At 32.7% G+C, this 18,528-nt stretch overlaps 1 protein-coding gene across 3 annotated transcripts; it reads right to left on the reverse strand.

The window, feature by feature from the left end:
* Window positions 1-1,148: 1,148 nt before the first annotated feature.
* On the reverse strand, window positions 1,149-18,092 carry LOC127720650 (uncharacterized). 3 transcript variants are annotated; one of them, XM_052227373.1, is made up of 6 exons: window positions 18,057-18,092; window positions 12,717-12,819; window positions 8,435-8,563; window positions 6,696-7,040; window positions 5,062-5,139; window positions 1,149-3,445 (listed from the first exon to the last, which is right to left on the reverse strand). In XM_052227373.1, exons 4-6 carry the CDS (start codon window positions 6,844-6,846, stop codon window positions 2,643-2,645), a joined length of 1,032 nt encoding a protein of 343 aa, XP_052083333.1. In that variant the 5' UTR covers window positions 6,847-7,040; window positions 8,435-8,563; window positions 12,717-12,819; window positions 18,057-18,092; the 3' UTR covers window positions 1,149-2,642. The 3 variants fall into 3 exon arrangements, with proteins under 3 accessions (XP_052083333.1, XP_052083330.1, XP_052083332.1); XM_052227370.1 differs by having other exon boundaries at window positions 1,149-3,448; XM_052227372.1 differs by lacking the exons at window positions 12,717-12,819; window positions 18,057-18,092 and having other exon boundaries at window positions 1,149-3,448; window positions 8,435-8,630.
* Window positions 18,093-18,528: the final 436 nt, after the last annotated feature.

Below are 18,528 nucleotides of genomic sequence, written 5' to 3' on the forward strand. Positions count from 1 at the left end.
AGGGTATTCTTTATGATTAAACGTTATCAAGTCAAGTTATATGACATTTGCTTTTCACTCGTTCTATTTGTTGATAATGTTTGATTTTGTCAATATTGTTAGGACTTCCCCCTTTTAGAATTATCATAGTCCGCTATGTTTTAGACCACAACATCCTTCCCAACGTTTGTAAAATAAATTCAAGTCACTGTTTTTGAAATTTATTCTGAGCAATTACCACCTTATCGAAGTTATTGAACTTAACATTTTATTCTGACCTTCGTTTTATTGCGAGATGCTGTATTTTACAAGATGCAGCATTGTCTAACATCAAGTGAGGGGAACATAGATTATTTGGCCTTAACGACAACATGCAGTTAATTGAATAAGTGGCAAAATCAAATGACAAAACACATCAAACGAATGGACAACAACTGTCATATTCCTGACTTGGTACAGGCATTTTCAAATGTAGAAAATGGTGGATTGAACCTGGTTTTATAGCGCTAAACCTCTCACTTGTATGACAGTCTCATCAAAGCCGTTATATCTACAACGATGCGTGAACAAAACAGACATAATAAATAAAATAGTCAAAATATGGGTACAGCAGTCATCACTGTGTCTCAGATATGAATTATGTCTAAACAATTTGTCAAAGTAAAAGAAACAAACATATCAGTAAGAGACCGACGAACTTTTGTATTGGAAGCAGCTAAGATACACTCACATATAAAAAGTAAAACAACTTAAATATCGAAATCGTGACAGAAGAGTTGTATTATGTATAATACCGAATAAGTTCGCACGATACTGGTTTTTGGGATAAACTTCAATAGGTACCCTTCTGATAAAAAAAGTGAAAAACCAAAAATCGTGTGCCTCTTTCTCTCCTATTTTAGCCAAAACTGAAGGTTGTGTGTTCCGAAATTATAATTCGGAAGTTCTATATGTGTATATTTTAAATGTCACGCAACCCGGACACATTAACATTTATCAGCTCCACCAACAGCTATGCAACAAGAATGACAGAAGACAGCACACCATATACAAATGTCGATTTCGTTACAGGTTGCAATTATCGTGACTAATAAAACATTAATATTTGGATTTTATTTTGAATGCAACAAGGCAAAAGTCCTGGGTACGTATTATATTATTGACAAAACTTTTTGTCGATTCAATTAAGTTTTAATATTTAAGAAATCAAAATAATGGCTTCATTAAACATAAATAAGAAAAGAAAAGGTATATTATGTTATCAATAAAGACAACAGTAGTATACCACTGTTCAATAGTCATAAATCGATTAAGCAAAACAAATCCGGGTCACAAACCAAAACCGAGGGAAACATATCAACTATCAGAGGAAAACAACGGAACGACAGAAACACTGACCTGCAACAAAAACAAACGCTAACAGACATATAAACGGACTATTTGATAACAACTGCCATATTCCTGACTTGTTACAGGTCTAACCACAATCTAAGACGAGGTAAAAATGTCGTTAGTTAGTTTACACACAGATACGTCGTAAAAATCAACCAATTCGGAATTTCATTTTTAATCTTTCCTCCTCATAACTCTGTTGGAGTAGTTTCTGCGTAAGGAGCACATTCCTGTATATGAAGTCCGTATAGTGTGAGCATGTACGAGCATTACGTATCAACTTAGATATGTAAACACCATACGATGGGGCAGAGGGTATGTTATTACTGAGAAATGGGAAATTGATAATACGGAAGTTGAAATCATCCCGTTTGTCATAGATTATAATGTGAAATCGTCCGCCTTTGTAAATATTGAGGAAAAGACAAAGGTATGAAGCAGTCCTTCTAGTATCATTAATATCCTTAATTTCTAGTTCACTGGGATATATGAGATGTCAGTACTGACTGAAATAGAGGTTATTCAGTAAAAGGACATCATCAATAAATCTTTTAGAAGGTTGTGAACGAATTCTGCTTCATACGAGTACAAAAACAAATCGGCCAGTAGGGGCGAACACTTAGTACCCATTATAATACCGACTGTCTGTTGAAATATCAATCCTCCAAACTCAACAAACATATCGTCGATCAATCAAAACTTTCCTCTATCAAACGTTTCAGTAAATGTTAAGGAAAACAGTCAGGCCGAACTCTGGCCAAGTAAAACCAAAAACTTGAAAATTGGAATCATCCGCTCTCGTGTAAGCCATGCGACATTTAGAAGAAAGAGTAAAGACTGGTAGACTCGGAGACAAAATTATGTGTCCTAGCTAGGATGACACAGACTGTTACCATGGTTACCTTGTGAAATAACACGTTGAAAATCCTGATCTGCGTGTCGGTCTCGTACAAAAGCAAGGTTTATATTCATACATACTATCATGCTCTGGTCCTTAATAAATATTTAGTTTGTAACTGGACGTTAAAAATCAATCAATCCATCCATCCAGAAAAAGTCATCTCCTTCACATTTAATATCTCATACATTTCTGTGGGATAAAAAATATAAAAATATAGCATGTATGACAAATATTTTGTTGTTCAGTCAAAATAAAATTAGGTACAGCGCAGTAAATATTACAGAATATGAATAATTTTAGAAAGCATTCATTATTCAAATTTGAAACAATATTAAGTTAACCAATATAGATTTTATCACTAAAATGACAGTCATTCATTTGTAGTTGAACTTTTTACATCAAATAGAAATGCATCACAAGACCCACTATTGTACACCAAACGACAGTCGTTTGATTTGTCGTAATAAATTATCGTCGGAATTTGCAGTCCTTCTTTCTCAGTAAATAGTTCTTTATTATGTCTACCATCAGGTGATACCACAACCACATTGTTAGATTCATAACAAACAATATAAGCATTACCATTTCCATCAGTTGTAACGTGCTGCTGCTTAATTTTCGTATCAAAAGTACAATTCCATCTGTTTGATCCATTCAAGTCACAGCAGTATAAAGCGTAATTGAAGGGATAAGTGAGGAAACAGCTGTCGATATCAGGTGATAGGCATTGTACCGTTGATTTTAAAAGGCAATGGAAAGATCGGATTAGTTCCCCTGTCATATTTATTACATCTATCGTGTGGTAATCAATAACAACATACATTAAGCCGTTTTGATAAGATATTTTGCCAGAATAACCACGTGTTACAATTTTATTCTTCACTTTTTCTGTGCTGATACTAATTATCTCTATAAACTTTTGATCAAACGAGACAGCAACATCGTCGTCGTTTATTACTGCAATACATTGTGGTCTACTAGACAATTTAAGTTCTCGATTGTAACTTCCATATATATTGTAGATATGTAATCTTTTGCTGAAATAACCAGTAAACACCAACTGGTCATTGGTGATTATACAATCACTAATTACCAGATCAGGGGTTGATTGTAATTGAAACTTCTGTCGAAAGTTAACATCAAATTGGAAAGACGACTTAAATGGTACTGATTCTGCTAAAATAGACCAACATTTTAGATGATATACTGCATAGATATTTAAGACTGATGTATATGACGTGAAACATATTCTAAATGATAAGTTAATGTAAATTTAGGTGAAATTGAATTTCGAAGTTAAAAATATTATTATCGAGTGTCCAGTAATAATGGTTAAACAGAAATACGACCAGCATAGCATAGATAGTCTTTAACCAGTAAATGAGGGGCGAAAGATACAAAAAGGACATTCAAACTCGTAAGTCGAAAATATACTGACAACGCCATTGCTAAAAAAGAGAAGGATCAACAGACAAACAACAGTTCCAAACAAACAACATAGAAAACTGAAGACTGCGCAACACAAACCCCACCAAAATATTGGGGGGATATCAGATCCTGCTTCACATGTGGAACCCGTCGTGTTTCTCTTGTTAGTGCGAACCCGGTAATAAGTCTTATTCGGTAGGTCACATTCGTTAAATAGTGGACGGAATCGTAGTAACGACAATTGAAACAGTAGTTAGTTTTCAATTCAACTCGAGTAGTTAAAATATATTGTAGATTTACATCAAATTACGCCGAGGGTAACAACAATGATTTAAAGGAGAGTAATTATATCAAATTAGATAGTGAAATCTACCTCACATTAAGATACAGCGTGTATTTTGAAATATGATATTGACAATGGAAACTGGGAATGTGTCAAAGATATAGCAACCCGACCAAAGAGCAGAAAAGAGCCGAATGCCACCAATGGGTCTTCAACGCAGCGCGAAAATTCTGCATCTGGATTCGGGCTTCAGATGGCCCCTTAAAAATGTTCACTTGTTCATCAAAAATGTACGTCTCATTAAAATTCGAAATATAAGCATACAAGACTACTAACAAAGGCTAAAGGTTTCTCACTTGGGACAGGCGCAAAAATGCGGCGGAGTTAAACACGTTTTGTTAGATCGCAACCCTCCCCCTATACCTCTAGACAATGTGGAAGAAAAAACGCACAGCAATACACATTTGTGTCTCAGCCATAGATCAAGCTTGATTTGTTTTATTTGATATTTATTCCGCAATTGAAAAGATAATATCGTTTAAATATTACAAATTCCAAGTTGATTTTGATATCGAATTGAAATACTTCACTGCCAGACGCACAACGTATCGGAACTCAAGGAAAATATTTAAGACCTTCATTAAAGTTTATTACATTTTCATTTATATTTCCGCTGGAAATTTCTAATCATTTCTACTGACAACAAAATGAAAATATATAGTCGTGGAGTAATAATGGAGCTGATAAATAATCGACTGTCCCAAAAAGATATGTACACTACATAACACAGTAAGTTTCAGATATAGATAAAATCTTACATTGAACCAAAATGTTCACAATGTATATTTACGGTCATTAGTTTATAATGATATTGTTTTGCCGCATGAACTGAGTGACATGTATCTTTTCATCAAACTTCTACATTATGATAAAAAGAAAACATGAAATGTATGTCGCTAAAACAACTTTCAACCAGACCCCACATGAGGTGAAAGTGAGCAACAATAGGTCACCTTACGACCTTTTACAATGTGCAAAACGCATACCCTATAGTATACTATAAATAGCTCTGACATACCTTTCTTTGAAAATGTCGAATCACTGTGATTATGCTGTTTTGTGCTAGCGAGTAATATTCCAGTCCTTTCTAACTCTTCTACAACAGACTAGAGTATTTCAGTACAGAAGGAAAAGTTAAATATGTTACTTAATCTTTTAACAAAGCAATTGTGGTTTTCAAAATAACAGCGTGTGTTTTCCTGATAAAGAAATAAACATTATAATAATGATAATTTCTAATGTAAAATTCATGTGTTGGAATACTATGCAATATTGTGACTGTTGATTGAGCAAGAATGTACGCGTTGTTGTACTAAGCACACCTTAATCGCAATTCGATGTATTGAACACTGGACGTACGTGTATGACAAATAAAATAAATGCTGACAGGTTTCAACTCATCACTGCAAAGCTACTGATTTATTATGAAATAATTCTTTAACAGATTGAAAACATTGAACGTGTTGGTATACAGGAGATAGATGTCATTTTGTGTAGTACTACACGAGAAAAGTGTGACGATAATATTCATTGGTCGAACGGACGAAACAAAACGACAGACAAGGTTATTCAATCATATCCCTTAAGTTTTATTATCATCAAAACATTTACATCATTTGTTTTGGAAACGTTTATGTGAAATTCACGTGAGATTCATGTGAATCTCAATTCACGTGACACTCATGTGAAAATGTTCACGTGAGTTTCACGTACAAGCTCGTTTGAGGTGAATTTCATGTAAAGTTCTAACGTGAACTTGACGTAAGATTCAATTAAAATTCACACAAGAAAAATATTCCTGTGTAAAACAAAGAAACAAAAAGCAACATTAAAAGATCTCTAATAAGGAAAGTATATCTAAATGGAGGATTTTTTACTTTATATTAGATCAATTTAGGATTTAAAAAAGACAAGTAAAAAAAATTAGCACAAACACTAAAACTTTAACAACATAAAACTGACTGTAAAGTAGGGGTGAACTTATGTTTGCCGTAGGAATACGCTGCAATTCCTACACCACTTGTCACACCCGTCATGAGCTCGTATAATTAATCTGGCTGTAAAATGCAATCGATGACACTCCTAAATGATGATGGAGGACGGAAATGTGACTACCACAAATGGAACATATCCGTGGTTATCTGCGACATATATATTCATTAAAGGTCAGCCAAATGAATAGTGCGTTCACAAAATTTTCGAATATCGTACTTCAACAAATCCCAATCTCTGAATCAACCTTCACTGTTTTGTCTGACTACGGCTTATGTCTACACTCTGCACCAAAAGGAGAAACATCAGAAATTGAAAGAAAAACTGCCCATTATAAAAGAAAGCATTAAACAATCAATATTTGGAACACGCTTAACATAATGAACTATACTAGCAAATGTGTTTATTCAGTTGTGTTCACCCGAAATTATCACAGAAAAAATAATAGTTTCGTTTTTTAGCTACCTTCGATTTGGCCACAACGTGTAATCTGTCGTAATATGTTTTCATTTATTACCTAATCCTTCCCAAATTTGTCTATATGAATTATATAACATGTTATTGAAGGAACATACTTTGTTAATGGGGGCTCGTATTACATGTTATCTAAACGAAAACAACTTGAAATATATGACATATTTGTGAAAACTATTTCTGTACCCTCAGATGCTGATGGATCCATTTTTAACTTTACATATTCTTGTGTCTCTTTAATAGCTTCTAAGAGAAGTAATGCCCAGTTATCTTTTTTGCGTTTCACAGCCAGGAACATTTCTCGACACGCATCAGTTCTTCCTCTTGAGGACTGCATTGCTTCAATTGCTTCTTTATCACTTTGTTCAATACATCTATTTTTATATAAATGTGCACAAAGCTGCAAAGGCTCTAATATATCAACTAAATCTCCTGATAGGTAATTAATTATGAATTCAAAATATTCTTGACAAAACTTCCTCCCTCTGTCTGGATAAATGTTGCTAATAGGATCAACAAATCTTTGATAACCTGAAATAACATTTACATCTGTTCAGTGGGAACAATAAACAGCCTGTTTTTCTTACTTGACTATTGAAATCTAATAACATTCTTCATTATAAAAATAAGTAGTTGCAACAATATCAATATATATTATTCGTCATTGGGTCAATAAAGAGTATAAATCGTACTTTCGTTTTTATTTGACCGATAACACAATTTGTTATGCATTTTTGTTATTCAATGTGTACTTATTTTGTGTTATATCTCGTCTCACTATTTTTAATATGTACCACCTTTGATAAGTATTTAGTATGACGATAAATTTTCACTGCTGTTCTCGTACTATGAACAACAAATTTATTTATTTTGTAAAAACTATCTCCGTACTCCTGGCCATGGCGTTGTCAGTTTGTTTTGATCTATGAGTTTGACTGTCCCTCTGGTATCTTTCGTCCCTCTTTTTTAACAACAAAATTATTATATTGAAAATTACTTGTGTACGTTACTTTATTTAACGGCATTTTTTCCTAGGTTAAAGTTGTCTTTTTGATATTGATACATCTTTTTTAATTATAATATGTCATACACGTATATCGAGTTAAGCCATTTCAATTGATAACTTATTGTTCGTCTTTTTATGTTGTAATGTTATACCACTGTTTCAGGTTAGGGTTAAGGTTGACGCCTGTTAAAACGTTTAAACCCGCTGCATTTTTCATGCATTTTTCATGCACCTGTCCTAAGTCAGGAGCCTGTTGTTCAGTGATTTTGTCCAAGGTTATAGTTGTCTTTTTGACATTGTGTCATAGATCAAATTTATTCGTTCAATGTATGTTTACTTGTTTTTGTTAATATGTCTTTTTGATTGAATTAAGTCATTTCAATTGATATTTTATAGTGTATCTTTCTATGTTGTAATGTTACACTACTATTTCAGGTTAGAGTGAAGGTTGGCGCCTGTTAAAACGTTTAAACCCGCTGCATTTGTTTGCACCTGTCTTAAGTCAGGAACCTGTTTCAGTGGTTGTCGTTATTTGATGTGGTTATTAAGTGTTTCTCGTTTCTCGTTTTTATATAGATTAGACCGTTGGTTTTCCTGTTTGAATTATGTTTCACAAGTCATTTTGGGTCCCTTGATAGCTTGCTGTTCGGTGTGAGCCAAGGCTCCGTGTTGAAGGCCGTACTTTGACCTATAATTGTTTTTTTACACATTGTGACTTTGATGGAGAGTTGTATCATTGGCATTCATACCACATCTTCTTATTTCTATATAGAATAGAATAAGAGTTGTCATGAAAGGACACTTTCATCATGATATGTTTGATTATATATTTCAGTTGTGGACATAATATTTTTCCTTGATTTATTTATGTTTTTGCTTTGACAACTTATTTTACTATAGTCTACCAAATACGCCTTACCTTAATCGGATAAAGCCAATATGAACTTTGGAAGAAGGTCACTTCTTTCGGTTATTTTCTTAAGCAATTTATCGGACGCTTCTTTCCTGTTGATTTTATCAAGCTCGCATACTTCGTCGATGAAGTCCTCTATAAACGCAAGACAAAACTTTTAAAAGACACAATCATAACAGTGACACAATTGAAGAAACATATATGGCGTACATGTAGCTCTATTCATAACATATATTAACTTAATTTTTAGGTTATTAAATTGAAAAGGTAACATAATAGTAATATATTGTTTAGTTGTCACGATAACAATTCAAAGAATCTGCCTCGAGAAAGTGTTGTTTTATCTTTTATCTTTGATGAAACAACGTTCTTATTTTGAAAACTGCAGTAACATCCGTATGGACAGATCAATATATTTTTGATGAGGAAGCACAAAGATCATTTGTAACAATTGATTTTGCCAGAAATAAATGTGCATACAGAGAGAACTAACGTTTAATGTTATTGTTATTTGGAGATTTACCCATTATAGATACAAGAATTAAAATTGTGAACGCCAGACGCGCGTTTCGTCAACAAAAGACATATCAGTCACGCTTGAATCAAAAAATAAAAAAAGGTGAAGGAGACACATTGATATATCTAAAGCGTATCAACTAGCAAAAAGACAGACAATACCAACGAACCCTCTCATCATGTGACTGACGTACCATTGCAGAATAATAGTCACCACTTAATAGAGGATTAAACTATTTACTAGGGGTACAAATAACTCTTATGGTGGCACAGGAAGAGTAGTTTGAAAGTATATTGAAATGATAATATTAATAATATCTGCGGTTAAAAACGTCAGATTACATTAAGTAACACGTGTCAAAGAGCCTTTATTCATGTAACAAGTGCTATTTCAAAATGAATAGACTTGATTTGTAATATTATCATATATTTTCTTGTTGAAATCTTAAGAATGAATTAGGCACCTAAGTTTCCAACTTGCTTTTAAATTTTGCGCTGTGAATCGTTCCTGATAAAGGCAAATCCAAAAAAGGACTTTAAGCGTTTATTAATTTGTTTCAATTTATTTGAATTCTTTGACAATATAAACTTTTTTAGTACTTGTATCGTCTTTAATATTAATAATAATACCTTTTCTTAAGTAGCCAAAAAGTAAAAAAAAAAAAAAAAACTGCATTTGTTTTTTACAATTCTTTTTTATAAGATCGATGAAGTAATTGCCATTTGGATAATTATTTACAAGGATGTTACGAAACAGATTATATGAAATTTTCCAACCGAATGAAATGACATCTGTATAATTAAACAAATATACAATGGATGTAAAACAATTACACAAAATTTTAAACTACCCGACAGTAAAGATATATCGAGGCTATAACTAATTCACAGGCTTTATACTATTTACTATTATCTAGATTGCAACAGACAATTTGTGGAATCTTATTTTTTTAAGTTATCTTTCGACTTTATGGGAGCCAAATCATAAAGGTCATTCTTACCGTAAAACGTATCATTACCCACACCTTACCTAAATCCCACATTAACTCTGATCACAAAAAACAAGCTCTTACTTAACCCTTACTTAGATTTCAAATTTAACCTTATAGTAGATGGTTTCTTAAGGTTAAAAAAATCAACATCTGAATGCTAAAAAATGAATTACAATGGCTGTAAAAACGATTACCCAAAAAGTCGCAATCATCAAACAGAACAGAAATAGATCGAGGTACAACAATCTGTTAAAATTATAAAAAAAATATTGTAACAGGTCATTACTGAAAAGGTGCGTTTTATTATTTCCCATTGCCTAAAATCCATCAGACAATTTGCGAATCCCATTTCGTTTAGTCATCTGTCTATCAGATAGTGGATTTAAAAAACAAAACAAAAAACAATTACACGACAGGTGCCAGGTGAAGTACATGATACCTCCTGACACGTTCGGAGAACATGATGGTTGCTTTTTTTTTTGGTTTTTATATCTAACGTCATGTTGTGTTTTGTTTACTGTTTTGTTGTCGTTTATCTTTTTTGCCAAGGCATTGTCAGTTAATTTTCGACTAATGAGTTATGAATATCCATGTGGTATCTTTTAATTCAGACATGTTAATATCCGACTGTAAATGACAACGTTACCCATCCATTACAACTGTTCTTGATTCATTCTGACTGAAAGTAATTTGTTTCTTAGTTTTCTGATGAAGTAAAATCCTTCCCTTGATCGCCTTTCTGACCTCTCTTTGTTTGTTGTAAACGACCAAAAGTTAACATCAGGCAGTCAGAACATATATTAAATATTTTGGAATCTAATTTTCTTAGAAAAATTTAATAAGAAGACTACGTACAAACTAATGCGCTTCCATAATAAGGTACATTATTACTAATTATTTATGAGAAAGTTCATGTTGCTATTTCAAGATCTCTCATAGAAGATAAGAAAGTTCGACTACGAAACATATGTAAAATTCATATAGCTTGCATATTCCGTTACTTAGTTTAATTACGGCTTTTTTTTTTTTTTTTATGTTCAACGATACTTCTTTGCAGATGTTGGTATTCTGGGCAACTGTACAAGCTTCAATAAAAGTCTGATTTACCAGTTCATTCGAGATTTTCCATACCCCTTCCCGGGATTTCATCAAATGACCCGTTTTTATCCATATTCTAGTGCCATGAGACTTTCAATGTCTAAATGCTAAAATATCCTCTGAAAAACGGCAAATTCTAAATTCTTTCACGACAGGAAGTTCGATAATTTGCCTTCAATCTAATAATCTACCGCTATCAAAACATAATTTTGACACTCTTTTGATTGAAAGGCAATAACATTTCGCTAATTATCTCGTTAATTGTACCCAATAAATGTTGGAGCCGGTGAATTTTATGTTCTGATTTATAGAATTTGCTGTTTGGTCCTATTAAAATCATTTTAAACTAATATGTTGTGATGTTACACTATTCTTTCAGGTTAGGGTGAAGGTTGGCGCCTATTAGAACGTTTAAACACTCTGCATTTGTTTGTACCTGTCCTAAGTCAGGAACCTGGTGTTCAGTGGTTGTCATTTGTTGATGTGGTTCATAAGTGTTTCTTGTTTGTCGTTTTTTATATAGATTAGACCGTTTGTTTTCCTGTTTGAATGGTTTTACACTAGTCATTTTTGGGGCCCTCTATAGCTTGCTGTTCGGTGTAACCCAAAGCTCCGTATTGAAGGCCGTACTTTGACTTATAATTGTTTACTTTTTACAACCTTGTGACATGGATGGAGAGTTGTCTCATTGGCACTCATACCACATCTTCTTATTTCTATGAACATCTTTATACATATCTGTTGCAGAGATACAAGTCCCTTTAAATCGACGAGGTCTACAAATGTGCACAGAATGTAAACAGTCACTTCTTCTTTCTCAGTATATTCCTCCTGTGTATAGGAACACATTAGCTATAGCTGATTCCTTATCATAGTTGGTGTTTATAAAATTCATTAATAAAAAAAAATAGTGTCGATGAAACAATTAGAGGGAATTGTTTATATTGATATTTTATATAAAATTAATAATAAGATACTTGACACGTACTTGACACGTAAAAATGCAGTTAAATGAAAATAAAATGTTAAATAATGTTCAGCAAATACGTTTACTTGTAGGAAACTTGTATATGTTATTGAATATCAAAACAAATTCTTCTATATACTGAAATTCAAGCGAAAAAAGTTCCTACGCGTTATGAACCGACCTTTCTTCCTCAATGCAGGCCATGACCTGCATTTTCATTTTCTGAGGTTAACATTATTTCTGGCAACATTAAGGAATGCTCATTCTTGGCCATGATTGTAGGAAAATTCCTTTTACGAATTATCAATGATCGGGCAAAACAAAATGTCCCATTATCAGCTTTTGGATGATAAATTACTTAGTATATAGCCATATGTTACATGGATGCACACAAGTCGTTAACCAAGAGTCTTTTTAAAAAGAAAGGTCTTTGAACTATTAAAATGTCTAACAAAGTTTGGCACTTACATTGATAAGAAACAACCGCAATAAATAAGAATTATACTAGAGTCATGTCAGGACCTTTGTACTGTCATTCAATTATTTATAACGTCAGGTTGTCGAGCACGCTTGGGGTACTAATTTTTAATGAGCTTAAAACATGTTCATGCTCTTCATAAACGATGATATTTTTGCACATTGTAAAATTCAACAGAAATTAACTTGCTTACAAGAAGAATCAAATCAGAGTTTGAAGTTGTATATTTAGAGGTACCTTCCAGTCCTTGTATGTTGAATATAACATCTGTTGGTTTCAAGAATTTTAAAACTTCCGACCTCATTAAACAAACTCGGTCTATCTGTGATTCAGACATACTCTGAAAAACATATTAACAATAAAAACACCTTTAAATGATTTTTTTTAAAAGACAGGAATAAGAAACTTTGCTCATTATTAATTTACTTCTCTTGTTGTTTTTTTTTTCACATTATGTTAAAACATGAGTTAACGGTTCAAACTTTACAGAACCACAACACATCAATTTGAAAATTAACTCTAAAATAATAAGAATTTCGTTAACAATTACGCAAGAGCACGGGTAAAAGAAAAGAGGCTTAACTCGACTCTCTGTCAGAATGGGTTAAAACAATTATGTCGTTCATACAGCGTAAAATCCACAAGTTGAAAAACTGTGTTAATGTATACAGACAAAGCACATCAGCAAAAATGAAAGATAAGAAACAAAAAAGTAACACAATGGCGGGATGCATAAATACCGAGCCACGCGAAAAGGATATTACCAAAAATGGACTAAACAGTAAAGGTTAAAAATATACAAAGACAAATAAAAAGAACATAATAACACGTAATTAAGATGCTAAACAACGTCAATACCCAGAATCTTTACTTCAAGACCATGTATTATTTGTGAAGTTGATACGGAATATTCATTCAACAAGGTTTTGATATCTTACGATGAAAATTTTTCGAAAAAAGACAAGACGTTCTATCACATAACTTTGGGTCATCAAATTTCTGCCACGACACTGGTGACGTTTTATAAAGTCTGAGTAGCAGCTGCAAGCTCTTGATTACCGAATGAGTTGGGAAAGTTATATCCCATATGCTTGTGAAGTTAGTTTATTGCTGCTAAGGTGGAGAAAATTTATAATTTCAAAATTAAAATCGTCTCGTTTGTCATAGATTCTGGTACTGAAATGACTTCTGATGTCAAATTCGAGGTAAAAGTCTAAAAATGAGGCGGAGGAAGCCGTGTCTGTTGTTTCTTTAATTTCTAGTTCTGGGAAATATATTAATGGAGCCCAATCAAAAAAGTTTGGATTGTTAATGAAAATAACATTATCAATAGACTTGAAGGTGAAATTAAGTGATCTGGCTTCTTTGATCTTCTTGTCTGAAGGAACTTCGAATCATATATAAAAAAAGAGGTCAACAAGAAAATCCCCACAGTTCGTTCCCTTAAAAAGGCCGACAATTTGTCGAAAAAGTCTCCAAATTCAACAAATATGTTGTCAATAAGAAACTTCAGCATACTGATCACTTGTTCCTCTTTGTAGTATGTTTTATCTTTTTTTTTCAGTGTTAACAAAATCTGTCGTATGGTATCCCAAAGCAATAAATGTATAGCATAGGCTACCATTTTTATAATGAAAAGCATTCTGGATTATTTCTTTTAGACAATTTTTCAATTTCACGTGGGGAATAGTGGAATAAAGGGTAGAAAAATCAAAGGTTTACATATAATTAATTTCAGAGAATGATCGAAATTTGAAATTATTTAGAAGTTCTTTCGTTTTTTAAAATCCACATATGGGTAATACCACTACGCGAGTAAACAGTTTCACGGTATTTTTGAAGACCTTCTTTCACTGCGGACAACATATTTGTCAATCTAATGGACAATTCCTTTGTAGAACATGCAAATGACCCGGCAATTTACCAATGTTTGTACGGAATTGTGTGAAGCTTACGTATCTCATGCATCCAAAACAATGAAGGTCCTCATATTTGCTATTCAATGTAATGTTCATTGAAGCCGTGAACGACTTGTGATTCGCCAAAATCTCATCTTTATCAAACGTTTTTGCGTGTGGGGTTACTTGAGTGCTAATGTATTCCCAATTCTTTTACATGACACTCATAGTAGTACGATTAACATACAAAAACAATATTTTATGAAGCTTTATCCGAAGGCATACAACATATTTATCGTGAAGAGATATTTTACATTTCACAGCTTCTTTGTCTCTGAATACGGACTTAGTCATTCATTTATACAATTTTTAACTTTTGGATTCGACGTTTTATCAGAGACCTGATAGATTTAACCCATTCTGACAAAAGATTCAGTAATGACATGGACAGATGATCAGAAACAGTCAAAAGTCATAGTTGCTTATAGTTGAATAATTTAGGTGCAATTATTTTGGTGTAACTGCTTAATAGGAACAGAATGATTTCAAAAATAAAGTGGAATAAATTTAGATGTTACCTCTTTGTGATAAAGAAAGTTGCTGTTGTTGAAATATCAATTCTTTAATTAGAAAATTGAAGTGGAAGGAATTTCCTATTTTCATTATGTAATGGTTCCGATCTTACTGGTTTAAAAAGACGAAAAAGAGCTACGTCACAAATTATACTGACCAGTCTGTATGTTGGACAAAACATATTTATGCATCCCTTTTCAAGTGCATAATGTTATCTGGTGCGGATGTGTCCAGATGTGCGATTCGGATGCAAAAGGTTTTTACAGTATTACTTTCATTTTGTTTACCCTCGTCTTTAATTTTTACTTAATTTGAACTTTATAGGGAAAGTATATACTATAAACTGTTAGTACTATCAACTACAAAACACTTTTGTTGGCGTCCTTGTTAAATTTACTATCAAATACTAAAACAAATTGTTCGCGTCTTTTCAAATCAACTATTAAATACTTAACAAATCATGTTTGCGTCTTTGTTAGAATTATTTCTCTGTTGTTTTTCTTTTCTTTTTTTTTTTTTTTTAGTTGTATTGTATGTCTGTGATAAATGGTAACACATTATTTTGCTACTGGATCCCAATTATTGTCTCATTATATATAAAAAGAAGATGTGGTATGATAACCAATGAGACCACTCTGCACACGAGACCAAATGACACAGAAATTAACGACAAGAGGTCACAATACGGCCTTCAATAAAGGAATCGATGTTATCAATATCAACATATTATGACTGCTTGGGTTGCTCATCCAATTTTGTAAATATATGGGAACTATAAATAACTGGTATACAAGTGGAAGGTCAACCTAGCTATAAGATATTGTTTAATCTACTATTTTCTGAAGAAAATGCATGTTTTAAATCAGGAGTATAACAGTTATTTTCTATTCGTTCTGTTGGTTGATGCAGTCTAACTTTTGATTTTGTCAGTTTTTATGGAGTTCCCCCTATTTTCATGTACCATGGAGTTATGTATTTTTATTTTTTTCATATATGTTAATTTATTAATAGATCTTTTTGTTTTTAAATAAATGGAAATACAAAATGAGAAAAAAATGCGACATAGTAAATCATTCATTAATTACAGCTTTGAATGATACATTTTCATATTACATACTTCAATGCTGATTAGGACACAATTCTTGTGTTGCATAAATCCATGACTGAGAAAGACATTTTATATGTACAAGAGATTTGATTCGTCCACAAAACACTACATAAAAAGCTAAATGAACCATATCATAAACCCGGGTGATATCAAATGCTCTCGGATGGAAGGCAGATCTTGCTTCACATGTCACATCAGTCTTTTGGTTGAGGTTAATAACGCATTCAATGATATCATAATCAGCGGAAAGAGGAGGGGATTATGGTTACGACAATTGATACATTTCCGTTGTCATCTGTGTCAAAGGTATTCGATAACGATCGACAAAAATCCCTATGGCGTCCGTGTAATATAAGAAGGGAGAATTTCAATTTTACCACCATACATGTACACCCTTCGTTCAAAAGCTTCCTTGAAAGCAGCAACTCTTTTTTAGGATTGAGAGCGGACCTCAGTGGCCGAGTGGTCTAAGTAGTTGATCTGCTCTAACATTTGCTTGTCAACACCGGGGCTGTGAGTTCTAACCCCACAAACGGCAGATGCGTTCTACTAAAGTTTTGATTGACAAGGATTGAGAGGGGACGTCGGTGGCCGAATGGTCTAAGTAGTTGATCTACTCTGAAATTTGCTTTTCTACACTGGCGTTGTGAGTTCTAACCCCACAAGCGACAGATGCGTTCTACTTAAGTTTTAATTGACTACGGAAGGTCGGTTGTTCTTTCCGTGGGCACCAGATTTCCAGTTTTTAATTTAACCTCTCAATGTGAGCACCATGAAAACTACCGTCTTTACTTTAACCTGTCAATGAGAGCACGCTACTATGAAACCACCGTTGCATTTTCCTGTTTAATTGTGTACTAACTACTCTTTTAATCTAATTATATATCTACATTGAGTATTAAAAAAAAAATCATCAAATTGTTGACAATGTCCGGTCAAATTATACCAAACACCGATTTCTCTTTAATTCAATGTGTTGAAATATCAAAAGAAATTGTGCATTAATTGTATTTTGCTACAACATCACATATTTGTGTAACGCTTTTTGTAATGCCTAGTTAATCTTCCATGGATTTGAACGTTCTAATGACGGTAAATACAGAATAGAGTTTCGACGCACGAAACTTATTAAGTGTTATTTTCATTAAGGTCGTAAAAAATCATATGTTCTGCTCTTAGGTTGAGTTGTTGTCGCTTTGACATTTTTCCGTTTCCATTCTCAATTGTATGAAAAATGTACGATTAAAAAGTACGTTTTGTTTCCGATATATCTATACTACTAAAAAAACGAGGTCCAATTTGTCAGCCGGCATGACGTAAAAACGACAAACCAATTAATTTTAGTACTACTTATTTAAAAATAAAACATTGAGAATCAAAATACTAAAAGAGTATATACATTCCTTCATAAACTATTATAGTCCTAAAAATATACAGAAATCTATAAACATTCATTGAATATCATTAACACCTCTGAGTGCAAGTGAATTAAAGTCCCGGCTATAAATAAGGCTAAGGTACTTTAATTAAATCACGGATCGGCGGTGTCGTGGGTGTGTTCTAATATACATAATAAAGACGTTAGTGTAGTATGCATCGTTCGTCAAGTCAAGTCAAGTCAACTATGAAATAACACTTTCTGTACGGGGATATTGACATACTCAAATGATATTTTGAACATGAAAGGTAATCAAAGATAAAGGAAATTGGTTACTGTTTATTACCATGAATTTGCTGAGGTATATCTGTATTGTTCAACTCTTTGCGTATTCATTGAGTGATGAAACAGTTTCGATGTCCTATTGTCAATCATACCACATCTCCTTATTTTTATATAGATTGTTTTCTACATAAGAAAATGCCTGTACCAAGACGAGAATATGACAGTTGTTATCCATTCGTTTGCTTTGTTTTGAGCTTTTGATTTTTCCATTTGATTATGGACATTCCGTTTTGAATTTTCCTTGGAGTTCGGAATTTTGTTATTTTACTTTTTACCTGATGATCTGTTAAAATCCTTCACAAAATGGCGACCGGGAAATAATTGTAGATCTATATATAGTTATTGTTTACCTTTAAATAATATTCTACCGAAGTTTCAATGTTTTAAATTTGCAAAAAAAAAACCCAAAAAAATAAGATAGATAATTACAGTAAATATTTCCGACTTAATTTTTGAAAAATGAACCAAATAAAAATATCAAAACAAAAGACAGATAACTTTGGGTGAACGACGTTTTTTTATAAAAAGTATAATAATGGTTTCAACAATACTTTTATTTTTAAAAGATTGATGGGATAGATTCTCTGCTTACTGGTTTCATGAATTTTAGAGATTCCGACTCGGTAGAGATATAAAACTCTTAAAAGGCAACCATTAAATAACGAATTAAAACCCAGTTGTCAAGAAATCAATTGAAGGTGTTTCTACCCCGTAAGTTGATGATCAAGATTAAAATGAAGATTATAT

This window comes from Mytilus californianus, unplaced genomic scaffold (assembly GCF_021869535.1).
Source record: "Mytilus californianus isolate M0D057914Y unplaced genomic scaffold, xbMytCali1.0.p SCAF_11, whole genome shotgun sequence".
Classification (NCBI taxonomy): domain Eukaryota; kingdom Metazoa; phylum Mollusca; class Bivalvia; order Mytilida; family Mytilidae; genus Mytilus; species Mytilus californianus.